The sequence below is a fragment of the Sebastes fasciatus genome, chromosome 20 (genome assembly GCF_043250625.1).
Source record: "Sebastes fasciatus isolate fSebFas1 chromosome 20, fSebFas1.pri, whole genome shotgun sequence".
Lineage (NCBI taxonomy): Eukaryota > Metazoa > Chordata > Actinopteri > Perciformes > Sebastidae > Sebastes > Sebastes fasciatus.
Window position 1 is genome coordinate 16,062,011 of NC_133814.1, and position 20,236 is coordinate 16,082,246.

The 20,236-nt window shown below is 40.0% G+C and overlaps 1 protein-coding gene across 1 annotated transcript; it reads left to right on the forward strand.

The window, feature by feature from the left end:
- Positions 1 to 518: 518 nt before the first annotated feature.
- itgb3b (integrin beta 3b) lies at positions 519 to 19,471 on the forward strand. The gene is made up of 15 exons (XM_074620345.1): positions 519 to 810; positions 1,649 to 1,734; positions 2,432 to 2,636; positions 2,782 to 3,034; positions 4,102 to 4,264; positions 4,492 to 4,653; positions 4,805 to 4,900; positions 5,923 to 6,012; positions 6,473 to 6,607; positions 8,813 to 9,257; positions 12,890 to 13,112; positions 13,208 to 13,308; positions 14,372 to 14,491; positions 17,756 to 17,922; positions 18,615 to 19,471. Exons 1-15 carry the CDS (start codon positions 738 to 740, stop codon positions 18,681 to 18,683), a joined length of 2,388 nt encoding a protein of 795 aa, XP_074476446.1. The 5' UTR covers positions 519 to 737; the 3' UTR covers positions 18,684 to 19,471.
- Positions 19,472 to 20,236: the final 765 nt, after the last annotated feature.

Here is a 20,236-nt window from a genome sequence, read left to right on the forward strand (position 1 = left end):
TGAATTTATTTTAAATTAAATTACATTTTAATTTTAATGTTATTCCATTATATATTTGATGAAAAGAATATATCCGTCTTATTTTTCACCATTCCTGAGATGTTTTCAAAGTAGCATACTCTAAAATATGGTAAATATCTAGAATAAATACATGGAAATAATACTAGTTCTGGCAATACTACTAATTTCATTGACATATGTTGGTATCATAGACTGTATATATATTGGTATACTAAACTATTGCTAGCAGAATAACAGCACATGGTTTGTATTTATTTATAAAAAATAAAAAAATAAAAATTTCCATCACTTTTTTGTTAGAGGACATTAAAGGGTTAAAGTGTATTTATTTGCATATTTTTTTATGATATTTGAATATTACACTATGTGATATTCAGTAACTTCTAAACAGGATACCAGAGTGCACAACAGCATGCCAGCTGGTCTAACAACATGTCACATGTTTGATGCTCAGACCTGCCCTCCTTCAAAATAAAACCTCCTCTAACTCGCAGCTTTTGGATGCTGCACTACATAGTATGATAATGAGGGCTGTGAATGCAGCAGTAGAGTAGAGAGGAGGGGGTGGCGTTAAGACGTTTGACTCTATTTGGAGTTGTGTTGATTGCAGATGAGGGAAGTTTTTTTCTCTGGTTTCTTTTCTATACTTTGTACTTCCAGCAGAGCTCGTCTGCAGGCTGCGTCCTCACAGAGAGAGCCCGCACCAGGAGGAGAGGATGGGTGCTCTCCAGGCGCAAAGGATATTATGGATGTGTGTTTTCATCTTTACTGGAATAACAAGAGTCTGTGGTATGTTCTGACTTTGTGTTCTGCTGTGGTTGTTTTCATGTTTTTGCACCATGTAGCCAGGAATATTAGAGGAAGACACATGAGACAAGTTTTCAACTCTGCTAAGACTTTAAATTTGTGCTCTCATCTTGCTTCTGAGAATATGTCCACTTTATGGTATCAGTGCTGTTTTTGTGATCATTTTTTTATTGGTATTTAAGCATAATTACAAAACAGTGCTGTTGTTTTGAATTATTTTGTTTCCTGCATTTGAGGAATAATTTCATTCTATTTCATTCTCACTATGCAATATCATTTTCCACTTGTGCAATTTTGTAATAGTCTGTTTATTGTCAATACTGTATATACTGCTCCTATTTTGATACTTCCTTCTATTTAAATGGTTCATATTTTGTTACACTCTGTTTAGCTCTTTTTTTTACTGTGTTAGCTGATGCATCTTGTTTTTTGCTGCTGTACTATGCAAATGTCCCCACAAGGGACTAATAAAGGAATATCTTATCTTATCTTAACTTAATTTAGAAAGTTATGACAGTGAGGGAATGCACAAAGTAAATAAAATAGTTTTGAAACTCCTGAAAACTTCTCAGATGGTTTTCATCGGGCCAAAATGTTGTCAAATGCAGGTTTAATGATTTAATTTAACTGTATGTTTAACTTGTTCTCTCTGGTCTTCCATCTTTTCACTGAGAAATGAACCATAACTCTGATGCCACATCCAAAAGTCCAAGTTCCTTATAGAGTTATTATTGGTTTATTTTAATTAGAGATGGTGTACATTATCATTTAAGATATCACTGTACATTTGGTAAAACTAACTCAAGCTTTTTGGTCACAGGTTCAAACGTCTGCACCTCCAGAGGGGCCAGCACATGCAAGCAGTGTCTGGCTGTGCACCCCAGCTGTGTGTGGTGCGTCCAGGAGGTGGGTTTGCTTTTCCACTTCACTTCATTCAGGCAATGAGCTTTCTGCCCTCCGGGCTGGTGCAGGGTGGTACAGATCTCCTGGTTAAGACGTTTTCTTTTTCTTTTTAACTGAGAACATCAAGGTGAAAATGAAGTCAAATCTACCCTATACACCTTGTACTAAATCTGTATGGGTTTTTATTTCATTCTTGGCACTTTAGACACAGTGACGGAACTTGTATGACTGCATGCGGATACAGTCATATTTCCTGGTTCAAACTAACGAGTGCAATGATTTAATATTGTCAAACTGGGACTTGATATACTCAACCTACGCAGAGTTTTCTCAGGATGACTTCAGCCTTCAGAGTGCTCTGTTTTTTTGCTGAGACGTCTTTATATTCAGAAGCACTGTTTGAACTTTCAGATGGTGTTCAGATGGGATGGATATTAAGTCCAGAGATTGTTGGCTAGATGTTGGAGTGCTTCTTCACTCCAGGAGATGTATTTATTAGAAACATAATGTTGGGCCATTCCCCATTACAGTTTAGCCTTCACATGAATCCAATATGCTCTTCTCTCTCAACACAGCTTTATTACAGATAGGAATTATTTAATTAAACGACTATTAGATTACATCTTAACACATTAAAGTGCTTCCAAACCAGTGCTGGAAACTGCTTTTCTGCATAAAATGTAATTGCCTCTTCTGCCAGGACTTTGGGCAGGGGATTGCCAGTTCCTCCCGCTGTGATCTGAAGAGTAACCTGGTGGCAGCGGGCTGCGCTCCGTCAGCTCTGGAGTCTCCGACCAGCAAACTGCAGGTGATCGAGGACCGGCCCCTCAGCAACAAAGCAGCGGGCGCCACGCAAGATGTCACCCAGATAAAGCCCCAGAAACTACACATCACTCTCAGGCCAGGTAGGGTTCACTGTCTGAGTTTGGGGATGAAGTGTCTGACGTACTGAGGTAGAGAGTCAAGCTGTTGTTTTCTGCATTGTTTATCCTAAGCTGGGTTAACACGTAAGTCAAGTAAAACAAGGTATTTCGTTATCCCACTTCCCAGATGATGCTAAGCGCTTCACAGTGAAGGTGCGTCAGGTAGAGGACTACCCTGTGGACCTCTACTACCTCATGGATCTCTCCTACTCCATGAACGATGACCTCTTCCGCCTGAGGACGCTGGGCAGAGGCCTGGCCGAGGCCATGAACCGCACCACAAGCAACCTCCGCATGGGCTTCGGGGCTTTTGTGGACAAGCCGCTCTCGCCTTACATGTACATCTCCCCCAAAGAGGCTGTGAAGAACCCCTGCTACAGGTAAAAGACATGTTTTAAAAGAGCATTCGCACCCTCGTGGGTGCATTATTCAACCATCTTGAACAAAACAGTGGGTCTTCTTAACCTGTTCCCTCAGTACCTTAACTGAATCCAGATCTCTTTGTAATGGAAAGTTGCATTGAAAGAGAGTTTGGCTGCATTCTAACAATGTGTTGCATTCCTAATAGGTACCCACTGGTGTTGATTTCAGTGGTTGTTTATGTCTGCATGTGGGAAATAGCTTCATTATGCAGATGATGTCACTTCAAAACGCTGCGTTGCAAGCAGCCTCAGAGTCACAGCACTTGTTAAAGGCTTACAGTGGCTCCCTAGTGCTCGGTCAGCTACTCTGAATCAGCCGCAGGTAATGTGCCCGGAGAGTAAGAGCGTCCCAATGCTAACGGCCGTAACCCCCCAGCCCAAAGGCTCCTCTGAGGTTGATTTGGTGGTTTAAGGTCTCTTGGGGTCATTTACGTTCCCGCTTTGCACACAGTGTGCCGAGCTCCAGCCTCCAGGAATGTTTGGATAAAAGATAAGACAAGTGGAGAATTTCGGTCCAGTAATGTACAATACAGAGGGGAAAAGGGGTTCACTTGCAGAGCAGGGGAGTCGCTTTAATCAAATATAAATCTTTAGGAAACTCTTGACTTTGATTGATGAACAGGATAAATTACTCTAAAGTCTAAAGAATATTTTCACTCTTTAAATTATGTCACCACAGTCACTCCTGGCGCACTTTATTTGAGCGTTTACTGTTGCCGCGGATGAGTTACATTGTAGTTACTGGAGCCTGGTGTGTGTCATACTGGCGCTAATGGGTGCCCTGTAGCTTTGCAAGACATCTTTACATTTAAGCATATAAATCCAATTAACCTAATTTTTTTTCATTTAATAGCTGGTTATTTCCCCCTTAACAAAGTATGTTATCAGTAATTGGAGAGTTTTTGATAATGTTTTTGAGGTCACTTATTTTTTTACAATGGTATATAAACAGATGTTCAGATGATTGAACAAGCTGACAGCAGCTCTGCTGAACCCTGATCACTTGACCTCTGTTTCCTCGACAGCATTAACACCACCTGCCTGCCCCAGTTTGGCTACAAACACGTTCTGTCCCTGACGGAGGAGGTGGCCCGCTTCACGGAGGAAGTGAAGAAGCAGATGGTGTCCAGGAACCGAGATGCCCCGGAGGGAGGCTTTGATGCCATCATCCAGGCTGCTGTGTGCGAGGTGGAGAGACTCCCTCGCTCCTGTCTTGCACACATAACTCTGATTTTGTTTTAAAGTCTTTGTGTCTTCTGTCACACTAATAAACATTTCAGGATTTCCAAAAGAATAACTAGATGATAAAATTAAAATAGAAGTTAATTAGAAAGAGCTTAATCCCTCATCCAAAAGTTGAATTAAATAGTTTGACCTTCCTTCCTTTCACTGTTACGTGGTTTGATGGGAACTAGGAGGAGATCGGTTGGCGCCCCGGTGCATCCCACCTTCTGATCTTCACCTCGGACGCTAAGACTCACGTGGCTCTGGACGGTCGTCTGGCTGGAATCGTGCAGCCCCACGATGGACGCTGCCACCTCAACTCTGATAATATGTACAGCATGTCCACCACCATGGTTAGTGCATACTGTAAGTGTGTGTTTGGTAGACAGGAACAGGATGATAGAGAAACAGAGACAATGAAGGACTTTGTTTAAAGTATGAAAAGGAACATTTCAGTGTTTATGTGTCCATGTGCTGACCACACTGTTTGGTTTCGCCCCATAGGACTACCCATCTCTCGCTCTGATCACAGAGAAGATGTCGGAGAACAACATCAATCTCATCTTTGCTGTCACCAACCCCGTGGTCCCTCTGTACCAGGTCAGTTAATCTCTGCAGTTCACACTGAACTCACACATACAGCATTTTGCTCTGTTTAAGTTCTGTTAAAAAATGTAAATGTTTTTAAACTGAAACAGAGAGGATGGCATCCCCCACTCGGTAATCACACTGTAGTTGAAGTCCTCCAAACCTCACTGGTTTTAAACTGAGATTCTTGGATCCTGCATTGGAAGAATGGAAACTCAAAATGAATCGCTATTATTAAACACTGTTCAGACACAGAAAGATACAAACTCAGTTTTTCCCAAACTGGAAACAGTGTCCCAACTATAACTGTTAAAGGGACTTTTCACAGGAGTTAGAGAGAATCAGAGGGCGTGTATATCTCACTGTCATTGGTCAAGAATTCAAGGACATACAGTTCTTGGGTATGAGTTAGAGTTTGACACACTTCTGCTTTTTCAGGGTGTTTTCATGTGATTATTTGTGGGCAGTAAATTTCTGGTACAACTCTCACAACTATCTCATACCAGTGAAACCAATGCAACCAGTGTGACATCTCTTAATGGTCAAAGTAACCGCAAGTAACCATAAGCATCCCTTTTTGTATTTGTTCTGAAACTGTCTTTTTTAACTGGGTAACAAAGAAAAAAGTTAAATATTTTCCCACAAAAAGGCTAAATTTATACACACTATTAATGTTATAGATTGCTGGATAGTGTAATAACACATTATTAAATGATCTAGAAATAATGACATAATATATACGTAATCATTTCAACTAATACGAATCGAAAAAAATTGTTTTCCTACTATTACATGTAATTTTAACATCAGCAAAAAAAATTCTTAAAGTAATAATATTTTTGGGGTATTTACTGTTAATGTGACATGAACAGGTTTATGTTTAAAGAGGCATTATATTACGTTTTGACAAGTATTGAGGGGTGTATTATATATATTTGTAACTGATGATACATTAGTGATTATTAATGGTTTATGAATAGTTTCTGTGTAGGATGACAACAGTCTTCCATTCTGTCTGTCTTTCTGTTTTGCAGAACTACAGTGAGCTGATTCCTGGCACCACAGTAGGAACACTGTCCAACGACTCAGGCAATGTTGTTCAGCTCATACTGAAGGCCTACGCTGTAAGTGTTAGACACACACACACTTTAGACTAGACAGCGTTTTAGGGGATGACATGTGTTTGCTGACACACACCCACAGTGTGTGAGTCATGCACACGGCCGAGCCAAAGTCTCCTTAGAAATTCCACAGTGGCCGAGGTGTAAAACTGACCAAATGTGGGAGACTCCTGGCTGCGTTTCATTGTTTATGTTTTATTTGGATTTATTATGCAGAGAACAAGTGAATTTGTAACATTTATTTTAGTTTTAAACCTGGCTGTAACTTTGTGTACAGATGTACATACAAGCTTGTGTGTTAATGTGTGCACTTGTTTGTCTGTACACCTAAATTAATGTATAGGCATCAGATCAGATCAGATTTTACTGATCCGAGTATCCTTTGGCTCGGCACAACCAAATTTTAAACCTAACATGATTTTGGGTTAATGTTTCCATCTGTTTCCTTCTTTGGTGTTGCTAGAAAATCCGTTCCAAGGTGGAGCTGGAGCTTCAAGACGTCCCAGAGGAGCTGTCCCTGTCCTTCAACGCCACCTGTCTGAACGGAGAGCTCATCCCGGGCCTGAAATCCTGCTCTGGGCTCAAGATAGGAGACACGGTCAGTCCATGTCCGCCACATTTATTTTGGCTTGTGGCTGCTTAAAATGAGGTAATGTCTCCTCAACACAGGTTATGGCATCACTGTGAAACCAAAGACTGATTTTACCTTCATGGATTGTTTCATTTGAAGACTTTTCAGTGGCCTGAAGATGTAAAAATATGTAGTATTTCACAAGAAAAAGGCAAAATTGAAGAAAAGTTTGAAATAAATAATAGTTTATGTCCCTATTTATTTGTCTAAAGACCTCAAACCAGTGTTGTGATATAGTTTGAACTCGCTGTGAGACAGTTGTATCCATAGCAAGCAAGCAAAGTTTATTTATATAGCACCTTTCACAGACACCAGGCGCAAAGTGATTCACAGTCAGAGAAATAAAATCAAAATAGAATCAAATAAATAAAACAAAGATAAAAACACCATATAAAAAATATACAAGTGGAACAGACATAAGACACAAGTTAAAACATAAAATACCACATGTTACTGAATGGCTGTCTGAACAGAGGGGTTTTTAGCTGCTTTTTTAAAAGAGTTTAAAAAAGACCTCAAGCTTATTGGGAGACTATTCCAAAGCTTAAGGGCTGCCGACTGGAAAGCACAATCTCCCCGAGTCTTAAAACATATCCGAGGTACACTTAGAGAACCCTGGGTAGAGGACCTAAGAGCATAGCTCGTGGTGTGGGGGTGCAGAAGGTCCATGATGTACTGTGGGCCGTGAAGGGCTCTATAAGTGAACACCAACATTTTAAAATGAATGCTAAAATTAACTGGAAGCCAGAGATGTTAAAATAAGTGTAATGGAAGATTTATTAAGACGAGTAAAAAGAGCATTATAGTAGTCCAAAGGTGATGAAATAAAAGCATGTATCAACATCTCCATTTCATTTCTTGACACAACAGACTTAAGTTTGGCTATGTTTCTTAAGTGAAAGAAGCATGATTGAGTCAGCGTCCTAATGTGAGCATCAAAACTCATGGATTAGTCAAAAATCACAACAAGATTGTGCAGACTAGACCAACAAGATGAGGATAAGGCACCAAGGTTCTGTCTGATCGCCAAGTGAAGTTTATCAGGAGCAAGATTTAATCCATATAGTTAATACTCTCACACTTGTTATAACGCTCGTACTCCTTATTTTATCAGAGGTACATGGCAAAAAAGCATTCTTCTCAACAAGACACATCTCACATTTAGCTTTCAAGAAAAAAATCCTTGATGAGATACTGTATACCCAGTGAAGTTTCATTGTTACAGGAAATTTCTAGAAATGATGTCAACATTGACAACAGTCCGGATAATAAGGCAGATTGCTGTACAAGTACACAGTATGGTAACTGTATTATCAACTCTCATTCCAAATTCTTCACCCCCAGCCAGCGTTTCCTATCTCTAGTCGCCATAATCATGTCTTGATTGCAAAAATAACATGTTAGTTTAGTTCCATATACTATTTTTCTCCTTCTTTTTGGTCTCTTTCCATTTCCCTTCTGGCTGCTATCTACATGTCTCTTAAGTGGGATTTTCCCCATTTCCTCGTGGTGTCAAAGAGCAGGTGATGGAAAAAAGTGGATCAGCATTGCCTCTGAGTTTTGTCTGTATGGTTTTCAGGTCGTTCCATCCTTCTTCTGCCAACTCCATTTAGAGCAAACTGCTTAAAGAGTTCTTTTCTTTCCTTTTTTTTTGTTTGCATTTTTTCTTTATCACAGCTTCTTTGGCTCTTTTCCTTCTTCTCTCCTCACTCCAGGTGACATTTCTTGGCCTCCACACATTTCTTTCTCTCTGCCTCAGCCCCTCTTATTGTTGCCATATATGGCGGTCTCTCCAGATGTAGTAACTTCACCACTTTTGGACATTTACCAGATTTGGATGCAGCGCCGAATGAACAATTACTTTGACTAAGTACATATGGAGGCTTTTCCCTGTGTCAGGTCTTTGTGCTGTTTCTACTGGCAGTGATTAGACAATGCTCACAATCTGAGCTATTAAATAAACATTAACTAAACTATTAAAGTGCTGTTACGTGTTACGTAATCTACACCTGGGTGATACAGAAGCATGATTGGTTTTACAAAGTGTGGATGCAGAATCTTTGTCATGAAAAAACATTTAAAAAGTACAAGGCTCTAAAATAGCTCTAAACATGTTTGACCCAAATACTTCTTTCACCCAAAATTTAACTTACAATTTCAATTCTCATCCAGGTCTCTTTCAGCGTGGAGGCCAGAGCTCGAGGTTGCCCCAAACAGAAGAAGAAAACCTTCATCATTAAGCCCGTGGGCTTCAAGGACTCCCTCTCCATCACTGTCAACTTTGAGTGCGACTGCAAGTGCCAGGCCAAAGCCCAGCCCAACAGCCCCAAATGTGACCACGGCAACGGCACCTACGAGTGCGGCATCTGCCTGTGCCACCCGGGTCGCTTGGGGCCGCACTGCGAGTGTGCCGAGGGCGACTACAACCCCACGGAGCAGGACCGCTGCAGCGGACCCGTAGGCTCTGGAGGACCTCAGTCCGCCATCTGCAGCGGCCGTGGAGACTGCGTGTGCGGCCAGTGCGTGTGCCACAGCAGCGACTTCGGGAAAGTCTGGGGGAAGCTGTGTGAGTGTGATGACTTCAACTGTCTGCGCTACAAGGGGGAACTGTGCTCAGGTGAGATCTTATGAGCTTCTTTTGTCTTTATTTAACCTGAGCATCTTAAGCAGAATGAGTAAGGCTGAAACAAGAAGATGATTAGTCAGTTGACAGACATTTACAACTAAGGCTGCAACTAACGATTATTTTCTTTATCGATTAACCAGTTATTTTCTCGATCAATTGATTGTCTTGTCTAAAAAATGTTAGAAAACGGTGATTTCTCAAATGAAGTTAAAACATGTCATTACAAGAGGAAAATACAGAAAAGTATGACACAGACTTGTGGTGAATTCACTCAGAAAGCTCTTAACAAACCGCGGCCGGTCATTACAAACTTATTGTGACCGCTAAATCATGGTTCAAACCCGTTGAACTTTATTTTTAATTCTAGTGGAGTTCCCAAAATTTGCGAAGATGTCCCATGTGTCAGGCTTAAGGAAAAAAATCAGGATTCATTTTTTGTTTTGTGTATAAAATGTTAGAAAATAGTGAAAAATGCCCATCACAATCATATCACAATCATCAAGAGTCCAAGGCAACATCTTCAAAGGTCTTGTTTTGTCCAAATCGGCAGTCTAAAAAAGATATTCAGCTTACAATTGTAGAAACCTCAAAATTCTCTTGTTAGTGATGCTGCGTCCCTCTTTTTTATATCGTTGTACATTGAATATATTTGTGCTTTTGACTATTGGTTGGACAAAACAAGGAAATGGAAAACATGACTTCAAGATTTTGCAAATTGTGATGACTATTTTTCGGCCAGGTGCAGCGACTTCTTGGTAGTCCCACACAAAGCTGTTTCCCCGTTTCCAGTTTTTTACACTAAGCTAAACTAAGCTCAGCTAAGATAACCTGCTGCTTGTTTTATATTAACAGACAAACATGAGGGTGGTATTGATCTTCTCATCTAACTCCTTGCAGAAAAAGCATATTTCCCAAAATGTTAAACTATTGCTTTAACATTATTTTCACATCACACACGACGCAATATGGGTACAACTGAAAGGTAATGGAAGTTAAAATGACCTCACTGACTGTCATGAACATTGTGTGTGTCTATTGTAGAGTTTCAGAGAATGTGTGTGTGTACCTTTGCCGTCGGGTTTGGCAGTCCCCCTTCTCCACCTCACTGACTTGCCACCCACCTCATCTGGGAAGAATTACCTACAATAATAACTCTCCCCTCTGCCTAGGACATGGGCTCCATTCACAATAAACACGTGGTGTGGTGTGTGTGCAGTGTGCACCGCGTGTCAGTGTACCCTCAGGTTGATTGTTTGTGTCAGGCAGGCCGAGTTTTTATATCACGTAGTTCGAAAGGGATTCATGCACGAAGAACGTTTGACGGTAGCTCCCTCCGGTCAGAGGGGACTCTCACTTTTGTGAGAGTTTCTCCGTCGTGGTTGAGCTTTTTTAAACACTGGGAATGTGGAGTTTGTGTTTGGTAATTGTTAAGAGCATTGCCTCACAGCCTCGTGATCTTCCTCCTGTTTTTTTAAAAGAGACAGTATTTCATAAAGTCATAACACATGATGTTACCCTGAGGATTTTGGGTGTGTTATTGAGATCTTATGAGCAACTTTTCAGTCAGTGGGATTAGCTGTGTAAAGTAGGCGTTAGACCATACATAACCATGCTGTCAGTCTTTTTCTAATTGTAGTTCATTTGCTTTCATTACTGACAGTTAGAGATTATATGTTTATTGTATTAAATTCCACCATGGAATATAGACATTTTGGTTCATCACTCAGGGATGGTTCAACATTTTGGGAAATACGCTTATTAGCTTTCTTACTGAGAGTTAGATGAGAAGATCCACTCACCTGTCTGTCAGGAGAGTGGTATCGGTCTTCTCTATCACAAGTGCTCTGCTTCATTGAGGCACTTCCTCTTCGTTACGTATTAGTAGTTAAAACACATGAACTGGGATATTTGAATTGAGCATTGTTAATCGCATACGTTTTGGCACAGACTGCCTCGAGCTTCATCGCCTCGTCAGATCTCATATATCACTCCACCCCCCCCTCTGCTGCTCTCCTCTCACATAAAAAATGTTTTTGCTGTATTCCCCGAAGCCCATAGATTAACATGAAAATACCTTTCTGCTTACTCATTGGCCGGTGTGGTGTAATGAGGCTAAAAATAAACCCATGTTTGGTCAGAAAAGGGCCAAGCGGGAGAGAACTGGAAACGTTCTGTGTGTAAAACATGTTCGTCCGCTGCTGTTGTCTTGAAATACCTTTTTCAGTGCGAGGAACCATCGTCTATGTTATTCCCCCCTCAGAAAGGTCTAATTAAAAGCCAGCGGTCCTGTGGTCAAGTGGTCACGACCATGATTGTTCATCCTTTATTCAGTCACTGTTCCAAGCAGCTTCCGGCCTCATTGTTTATCCGAGCATTGTTTTGCAGTGATAGACCACAATGTTTTCTGCGTTGTCACTCTCTTGCATGCACACATCACACATGCAGGGAAAAACAACCAACCAATGCATTCACTCACACTCACACACACACACACACACACACACACACACACACACACTGAATCATGCAGCCAAAAATAAAAGCTTCCCAGACACCACAGACACACAATGAAATGGGTTTTAGGTCTCTAACATGTTGCAGAAACATGACTTACTACTTCTGCTTTCCAGAGTTTGGGATAAAAATTCAAGAGATTCAGACTTAGAGGAGCTATGGAATATCTTAGCAAGACATAACACTCATTTTTTATATTGAAAGATTATACATTTAGAACGGATGTAAACACATTGTTATTGTGTGGATGAAAACCTGGTATTGTATAATGCTAGTTTGATTTTACCAAGGCCAGCATGGTTTTTGAATTAAAGAAGACCTATTATGCTCATTTGAGGTACAAACTTATAATTTGCGTTTCTATTAGAACATGTTTACATGATTTAATGTTCAAAAAACACCCTTTATTTTTTCTCATATTTGCTGTGCTGCAGCACCTCTTCACCCACACACTAAAGGAAAGGGGAAAGCACAATAGGTACTCTTTAAGGGTTTAAAGGCAAAGCAAAGGTAGATATTCCTCAAGATAGAGAGGAACCATGTAGTAAAGTTAAAACACGTCATCTTAACAGGAAAATACAGAAAAGTATGACACAGACTTGTGGTAAATCCACTCATAAGCCCTTAACAAGCCGCGGCCAGTCATTACAAACTCATACAGACCAGCTGAACATTGTTCAAACCCACAGAACTTTATTTAAAACTCTATTGAAGTTCCTAAAATTTCCAAAGATGCTTCAAGTGTCAAGCTTTGGGGAAATATGTATAAAATGGTGCATAACATTTCTATTTTATAGAGTGACGAAGCCATAAAAACATGGAAGTCATATTATCAAATTTAGGTTGTTTATAACAAATGATGCACAACATCTGAAATTACAATCATGTCAAGCACGAAGCACTCCCACCTCCCTCTTTCCCAACACCAACCACACCCTTATTTTCACACAGAGTTTCACGTGGTCACATTGTCCTCTTCTCCTTCATTGTTTATTTGCTTCCTCTTTTGCTGTTTTTCTCCGTACGCCACCCTTCCGTGTATGGAAATGTAATTCATATCATTAAACAATGTTATAGTTATAGCTCCTCCATCTTTTCTTCCCTCCCAGGCCATGGCATCTGTAACTGTGGCTTCTGTCAGTGTGCACCAGACTGGCAGGGTGAGAACTGTAACTGCTCCAGACGTACCGACACCTGTATGTCCAGCGTGGGCTTGTTGTGCAGCGGGAGGGGCCAGTGTGTGTGCGGCGCCTGCGAGTGCACCCAGCCCGGTGCGTACGGAGTCACATGTGACAAGTGCCCCACCTGCCCCGACGCCTGCACCATGAAGAAGTGAGTCTGCACACAAACAGAGTTCTCATATTTGGTGTTCAGAAAGCTATTTGAAATGAGCCGATGGCCCTGATGTATGTTTTTTCTTCTTAAAGGGAGTGTGTGGAGTGTAAGCACTTCAAGAGGGGCAGGCTGTTTGACGACAACACCTGCTCTCGTATCTGCAAGGATGAGATTGTGCTTGTGGATGAAATAGGTGAGAAAAACAACACTCTGAATGTTGCTACCACTTTCTAATAAGGCACCATTTATAAGGGATTTGTAAGTTGTAACTAATAGCATTATTAATGGATGATAAATGATCTACTGATGCTTTATAAATTCATGAGAAGACATTAATGAGAACAAGTTTCTGGTAGCCAGTTTGTGGAAAAATACCTTTGGCTCTTTGATCCATCTTATATGGTAATAAAGTGGTTGTAAAAAGTTAATAAACCATTTCAATAAGTCACCATAACACCGGTTATACATGATATTAAGTTGTTAATAAATGGATTAAGGTCCAGATGACCTGCCTGATGAATTCAAAGCATTCCAGTGAAACTTTTGCTGAACAGCGGCAACTTGTGGCAATTTCAGGATAATGCTAAATCACAGTGTAACATAAGCACAAGAAGAGAAGTTAAAAAGTCAGCGAACTGTCTCAGTAACATCAGTTACGTAGCAATACCTACCTAATATTTACTAACGTTAGCTATCTTTAGCCACCATAAGCTACTGGTTATACCAGACCAGGTAAGACTGTAGCAGCAAAACCGAGTGTGTTTTGTTGCTTTTAAGTTTAAGTTTTCATTTGTAAGAGAAAGAATGTGGGATTTCCTATTATAAAAATCAAATAGGCTAGTCTCTCGATTTAAAGTTCTCTAAAAAGTCAAAGCAAACGTCATCATGCTGGAGGAGGATGAACAACAGAGAGGTTTTTCACAACCTGGCAACTCTAAGGTTGTTCTTATTAGTGGTTGTAAATTATTTCTTAATCATTGATGAAGCTATTTGTTACAACTTCCTTTATAGGAATTAGAAAGTGAATTGTTGTCACCCAAAAATGCTTTTTAAATGATAATGTGAATGTGTGATTTAAAAAGTGAGTTTATAAAGTTTATGAAAGTTTCTCCTTGGACTTCAAGACAACATCTAATGGAATTACAAAACTCAGTTTACGTCTCACAAACACAACCAAAGAAACTGGTGTTAAACTGCTTTCTGAATATTTTGTCTTGACTACTTGATGAAACATTTTCTCTTAATTTTTCATGCAGTGCTTCATGATACAAACGCTGTGAACTGCAGTTATAAAGATGAGGATGATTGCGTGGAGCGTTTCCAGTATTACGAAGACGCCAGTGGCAAGTCCATCTTGTTTGTCGTCAAAGAGCCTGGTAAGAGAGAAACATCCTACATGCATACCTGACCTAACAAACAAATAATCAAAGCTGCGCTAATCAATATTTTTGATAAGTATAATGTCAGAGAAGTCGCTCTTAGTGACTAACCCACAGAAAATTAGCACCAAAAAAGCTCTGATAAACCCGCTGTACACTAACTGAATAACCCCAAACAGCAAACACACAAAAATAGCAACTATTGGTGAACACAGAGGAGCATTTAGCAGCTGGAGAGACAGATATTTGGCTTGAGGAGTTGGTGAGGAACAAACCAAGAGCTCAAAGGAGAGAATATTGGATTTACATTGGTGACTAAAAACACTTCAGATGAATGCTAATGCTGCTCCGTGTCCACTGGAGATGTAATCAGTAACATAATATGTAAATGTCGTGTTTACAGGTTTTTCCGCTGCGCCCAGGTGGCCAAAAACATGAATTAATACTGCTTTAAGGACTTGTGAATATGGTTAAGTTTATATGTGGGAAGGGATGAGGGTGGCCACAATGACAGATGGGCTAGACAGTAAACAAAAGTACTAAACAGATAAAATCTACAACCACAAATGCATCACCATTCAGCCAAACAACCAAACTTCCTCGCCTTGTGAAATCAGTGGTTTTTCTTCTTCACCCAAGTACAAGTTGTCACTTCCCTGCTGCATGCGCTCCATCTGCTTGTTAAGTGGCCAAATAGAAAGAGTGTGGGGCGGTAAAACAGCCTTTAATGACCACTAGTGCCCGCAAAGAAAGTCTGCCCCTGGCTCTGCCTTTAATGTATGTGTGTGTTTAATTTAGACGCAACTGGGTAGCAGAGAAGTACACCAAAATTTGCCTTGAACACAGTGCACCCCGTCGCGTCAAAGAGGGTCGTAAACAGCTGCCCAGCTCCTCTTGGAAGCCGCTGACTCTACATTATCCCCCAGAGGAAAGCATGAGAGGGAGAGAGAGGCGACTAAGTAAGCAAAAGAAAGGGTGATAGAGAACATTTTAAAAGGAAACAAATGAGAAAGAGAAGAGAGGAGGGGAAGATGGGAAACAGACACGCTTCAAAGTTGACTAAGCACTTTTTTTTTAATTAAGAAGTTAATGAATAATGTTGCAGAAATAAGCTTGTAGCACAAACCTCACGTGATTTCCATACAAGCCATAATGGAAGCGGCTATAGGGATCAAAAGGGTCAGTTGAAGAGCAGGAAATAGAGGAATGGGGAGAGAGGAAGAGGAGTAAAGCTTTGAAGTCGGCTGTAAAAGTTCACCCTGGTTGCCCCACTACGTTACCTAACACTACTATGCACATACGTATGTGCTATAGGGATCACACAGACGAACGGTTAGATATACAGACACACATCCAACCTGGCAAACAAACCAGTACACTCACATATGGACCAGGTGGCTCTTATCACTGGTGGTTAGAAGTGTGAAGGTAAGACATTTTTGCCAATGACGAGGAAATTGTTGCCAGACTTCAGTTCATGCTTCCTGTGACCTTGAACACAAATAGAAATCATTTTATATAAGATTATTATTCATTACTAAATGTGCAACAATCAAAACAAAAGCAGCTATGATGAATATTTTTATATCAACAATGGATCAGATGACTAATTGTATGTGAAAGAGAATTATCACCCCTCTCGGTTCTACAGAGATAATAGAGACTGTCAGCTAATTGTTTTGGTTTTCCAGCCCACAACTTAACTGTTCTGGTTCACTCTCACTGCTCACGTGTCTTTTTTGGCCACGGCAGCATAGTTAGTGACTAGCAGGTGAACATAGTGGAGCAGCTAGTTTAACAGCCAAAGAGCTAGATGCTTCCCTCAAGAGTTAGTGGGGGCCAGAAACAGAGCTAAAAGGAGATTGAATATTGGACTTGCATCCCTCAGGTGGCCAGAAAGACGACTCCAAATGAATCCAAATGGCAACGTTTTGCCAACAAGTTTGAGATATCAATTTAAAGGTGATAATATGTCAGCGCTGTGTATTGAGGCTTGTTTCTGCTGCCCCCAAGTGGCCAAAAAGTTATTGCAGTTCAGAAGAAACTTAAAAGTTTAGAGGAAAAAAAATGAGGTTTTATTTAGAAAGATCTTAATGCTCTGCTAATCTGCTTCATCAGGACTGTGAGGTTATGGTTTGATCAGATTTGATTGCCAGTGGTCTGGCAACATTATCAGACATCAGGTCACCACATTTTACTCAAGTATGGTATATAAAAATATGTGACAACTAGAGTCTTGTCCACTTCAGACCAGTAAGAAGAGTACAGACAAAACATCTGAAATAATCCAAATCGCTCATAGTAAGATGCTGACTTAGAAAATATGTTTTCAGGACCTTTAAAGGGACATTTATGACCTTGACCTTCATTCTCCTATAGCTCACAAAGCCAGCTTAATGTCCCCATCTAAGTTTTTGAAACAAGATTTCAGTTTATAAAGCATCCGTTGAGAATCAATTAAACCTGGAAACTAGGGGACTACTGAACTTATGCGAGCGTTGAGATGATGATGTGGCTTTTTTTCTTCTCAAACAACTATTTCAACTATTCATGTAGTTGACATAAAACGATTCTGCAGTGCATGGCATATCACTCCTCTAAAGTTGATTCAGAAACATGTTTGGTGGTTAAAGTTTTCCCGGAACAGCTAATGACGGGAAAAATGACGGAGGAGGGCGCAACATATCTTATTCCAGTCTGGTGTTTGAAGCCTTCATGTTAAAGAGCGAGTACAGTGTCAGTCATCTATTGTACAGCCTTCTTGAAACTCTGCAAATCAAATTCCTATTGAGTTTTGCCAGACCACAATGAGGGAAGGGGGAGTTGTGGCCTGGCTGTGTGAGATTATAGTCTACTATTTTCCACTTCAGCCCATCCTCTCTTCTGCTCTTTGGTATTTAAAAGTCTCATTGAATTCTGCTCACCACTGTTATGCTTCCCCTGTTCTCTTTCATCACTTACAGATCTGATAACCTTAAAAGCAGTCATTCCTGCTACAAGGAACCAATAGTTTTGAATCCATATTATTCCACCATCAATATGACTATTCTCAGGAATTCAAAAGCACACTTCTGAATCTGAATATATACAGTATAGCATTCAGCAGAGGAATGAGTTGCACTAAAAGCAACATCAGATCCATGTGGAGACAGGCAGGAAACAGCATTATGAAATCAGACTTCCTCTGGCCTGGCTCTTGGCTTATCTTCCACTGTGTGTCCACTTTACTCATACCTTTTATCTCTTCTTCCTTCCATCCAGACTGCCCCAAGGGTCCAGACATTTTAGTGGTGCTTCTGTCGGTGGCGGGAGCAATCTTGTTCCTTGGCCTGGCGGCTCTTCTTATCTGGAAACTGCTGGTCACCATCCACGACAGACGGGAGTTCGCCAAATTTGAGGAAGAACGCGCTCGTGCCAAGTGGGACACGGTGAGTGAATTTAGTGCGAGGCGGCATGTGCGTGTAAATGCACCGATGAGCTGTTTGCTCAACACTAAGATGGAAATCAAGGGACAGTCAACGTTCATGTACATTTAAATTAAAAAAAACATACACTTAGATTTAGTTTGAGGCAGTGGTGCCACTAAATCCCGCTTCCTTGGACTCATTTTTAAAACACGGCATGACGCACAAACACACACTCACACACAAAAGGCCACACATGCAGTCTCTCATGCTCGTTTTCTGAAGACGTTTTTTATTATTTACGTTGCATGCTGTTACTCCCAGCAGAACAAAAGGCAGCCAACGGAAGGGTTGGGTTTAAATTAGCTAACGTTAATTAGCCTTTACTGGTAACAGGCCTCTTTGTGGCCTCAAGAACAGCCAAATCCCAAAGACCTGAAACCACAAAGAATCACAGTAGTTTAAAGATGCTCGTTCAAATTAATACATGTGTCTAATATGTCTAGGATGTGTGTCATATATAGGTAATGAAATGGAGTTGCTATTTTAATTTTTAACTTTTATTTTCTATTACACAATGGACCTTTAAGTGCCTTTTTAGGATTTTCTGAGAATCTTGAACCACAAGAGAAAGAAAGAAAGCCTCTCTGATTTATTTTGTGTGTGAAACTCACCTTAATTTCATGTATGTCTCTTTCTGTGTATTTGGCTAACAGGGACACAATCCTCTCTACAAAGGAGCCACATCTACCTTCACAAACATCACATACAGAGGAAAAGACTGATGCTACTGAACTGAACAAGGATGAAGAATGATGGACTTTTACTGTCCTTTTTTTGGGGAAGGTGCCAAATCATGTGCAGGCCTCTACTGTCACAAGACAATAATTAATAATTATTTGTGTTTGTAAATATGTAGAAATGATTCTGAGGACACATTTTTATCAGGGATTTGTCATGAACACCCTCCTATACTATACATGACCTGACATTGCTTTGATTTTGTGTGGTTGACAAAGAACTCTTGTGTTGTGCAGGTTTACCCAAATCCCCCAAAACATATTTACATTTACCCCTTTCCATAGCATCCAGCCATGTATATAGTTTTTATTTTATTTGCCCATATATTGAAATATATACGGAGCCCCCCATTACAGTTTTTTTTTTTTTTTAAACTGTAATGTCTCTCTCTTTATTTTCTATTTTTACATCTGGTGTAAAATAGTATCAAAAGAAAACTATTGGCAACAGGATCTGTAGATTATTCTGAATATCTGCTGCAGAGGAAGATAAAACCAAAGCTATCCACATGACTGGATACCACTGAGGGAAAATATATTTAAAAAAAAAAAAGTGATGTAGGTGGACTGCTCCTTGAAGTCAGTGGAAGAACAAAAGGGCAGATAATATTTCGCAAAGCAAACTTCACTTCCTGAGCACAATGTTGGGATTTCCTGTTTGTGGTACGCATGGATGTATGGTGGTACGCAGTGGGACTATGGCAACATAAACTGTCTTTAACTCAGTCAAATGCCGTGATGTGATTTGGAGTAAACTGTTAATTTAGTTAAAACTGGTGCAGTTTCTTGTGTGGACTCTGAGGGACAAGTGTTTTCTCCCATGTGTATAGTTTTTCCCCCTAAAATACAAATATGTCATATTTTAGTCATTCTTTCTAAAGAGGTCCAGTTTTGAGATGTGAAAGACAACAGCAAGGCTAAAACATAATTCAAAATAAATGAGGATCTTTATTCTATAATGGATGATTAAAGATATTCATATTCATATCTCAAGACATTTTATTAGAAATAAATTACACTTTAGGAAGTATTGTTATTTTTCATATATTAACCAAATGTGACACTAGATGGCTTATGTTTTTAAAGGTACAACAGTGACTAATTTATGCTGCGTTCTTTTAAATGTTGAAAAGTTGCTTACATTTCGCCAAGAAATATAACCAGAGTCGTGGTTTCCTGAGATATGCATTGCGTTTACAGTCTGCAGTGTTGCCTTTTAATACGATTTTGATCACGCCCTGTCAATATTTCATGTACATTTTGCTGCCTGTTGGTGATTTTTTTCAACAGTCGGCATACTCAGGATGCACATCACTCAACATGAAGGGCTAAAATAATTGATGTATGAGCAGAAAGGATTTTTTCTAATTAATAAACAAATTAAATTATTCCAAATTACACTTTACATTACAAGAATTTACTAAAGACAAAGCTACATTATTAACATTTTAGATATGTAACTAATTATTGTTCTGCTTCCCCACAGCTATTACCTGAGTGTATATATAATGTAGTGTATAGTGTATATATTTGTGTCT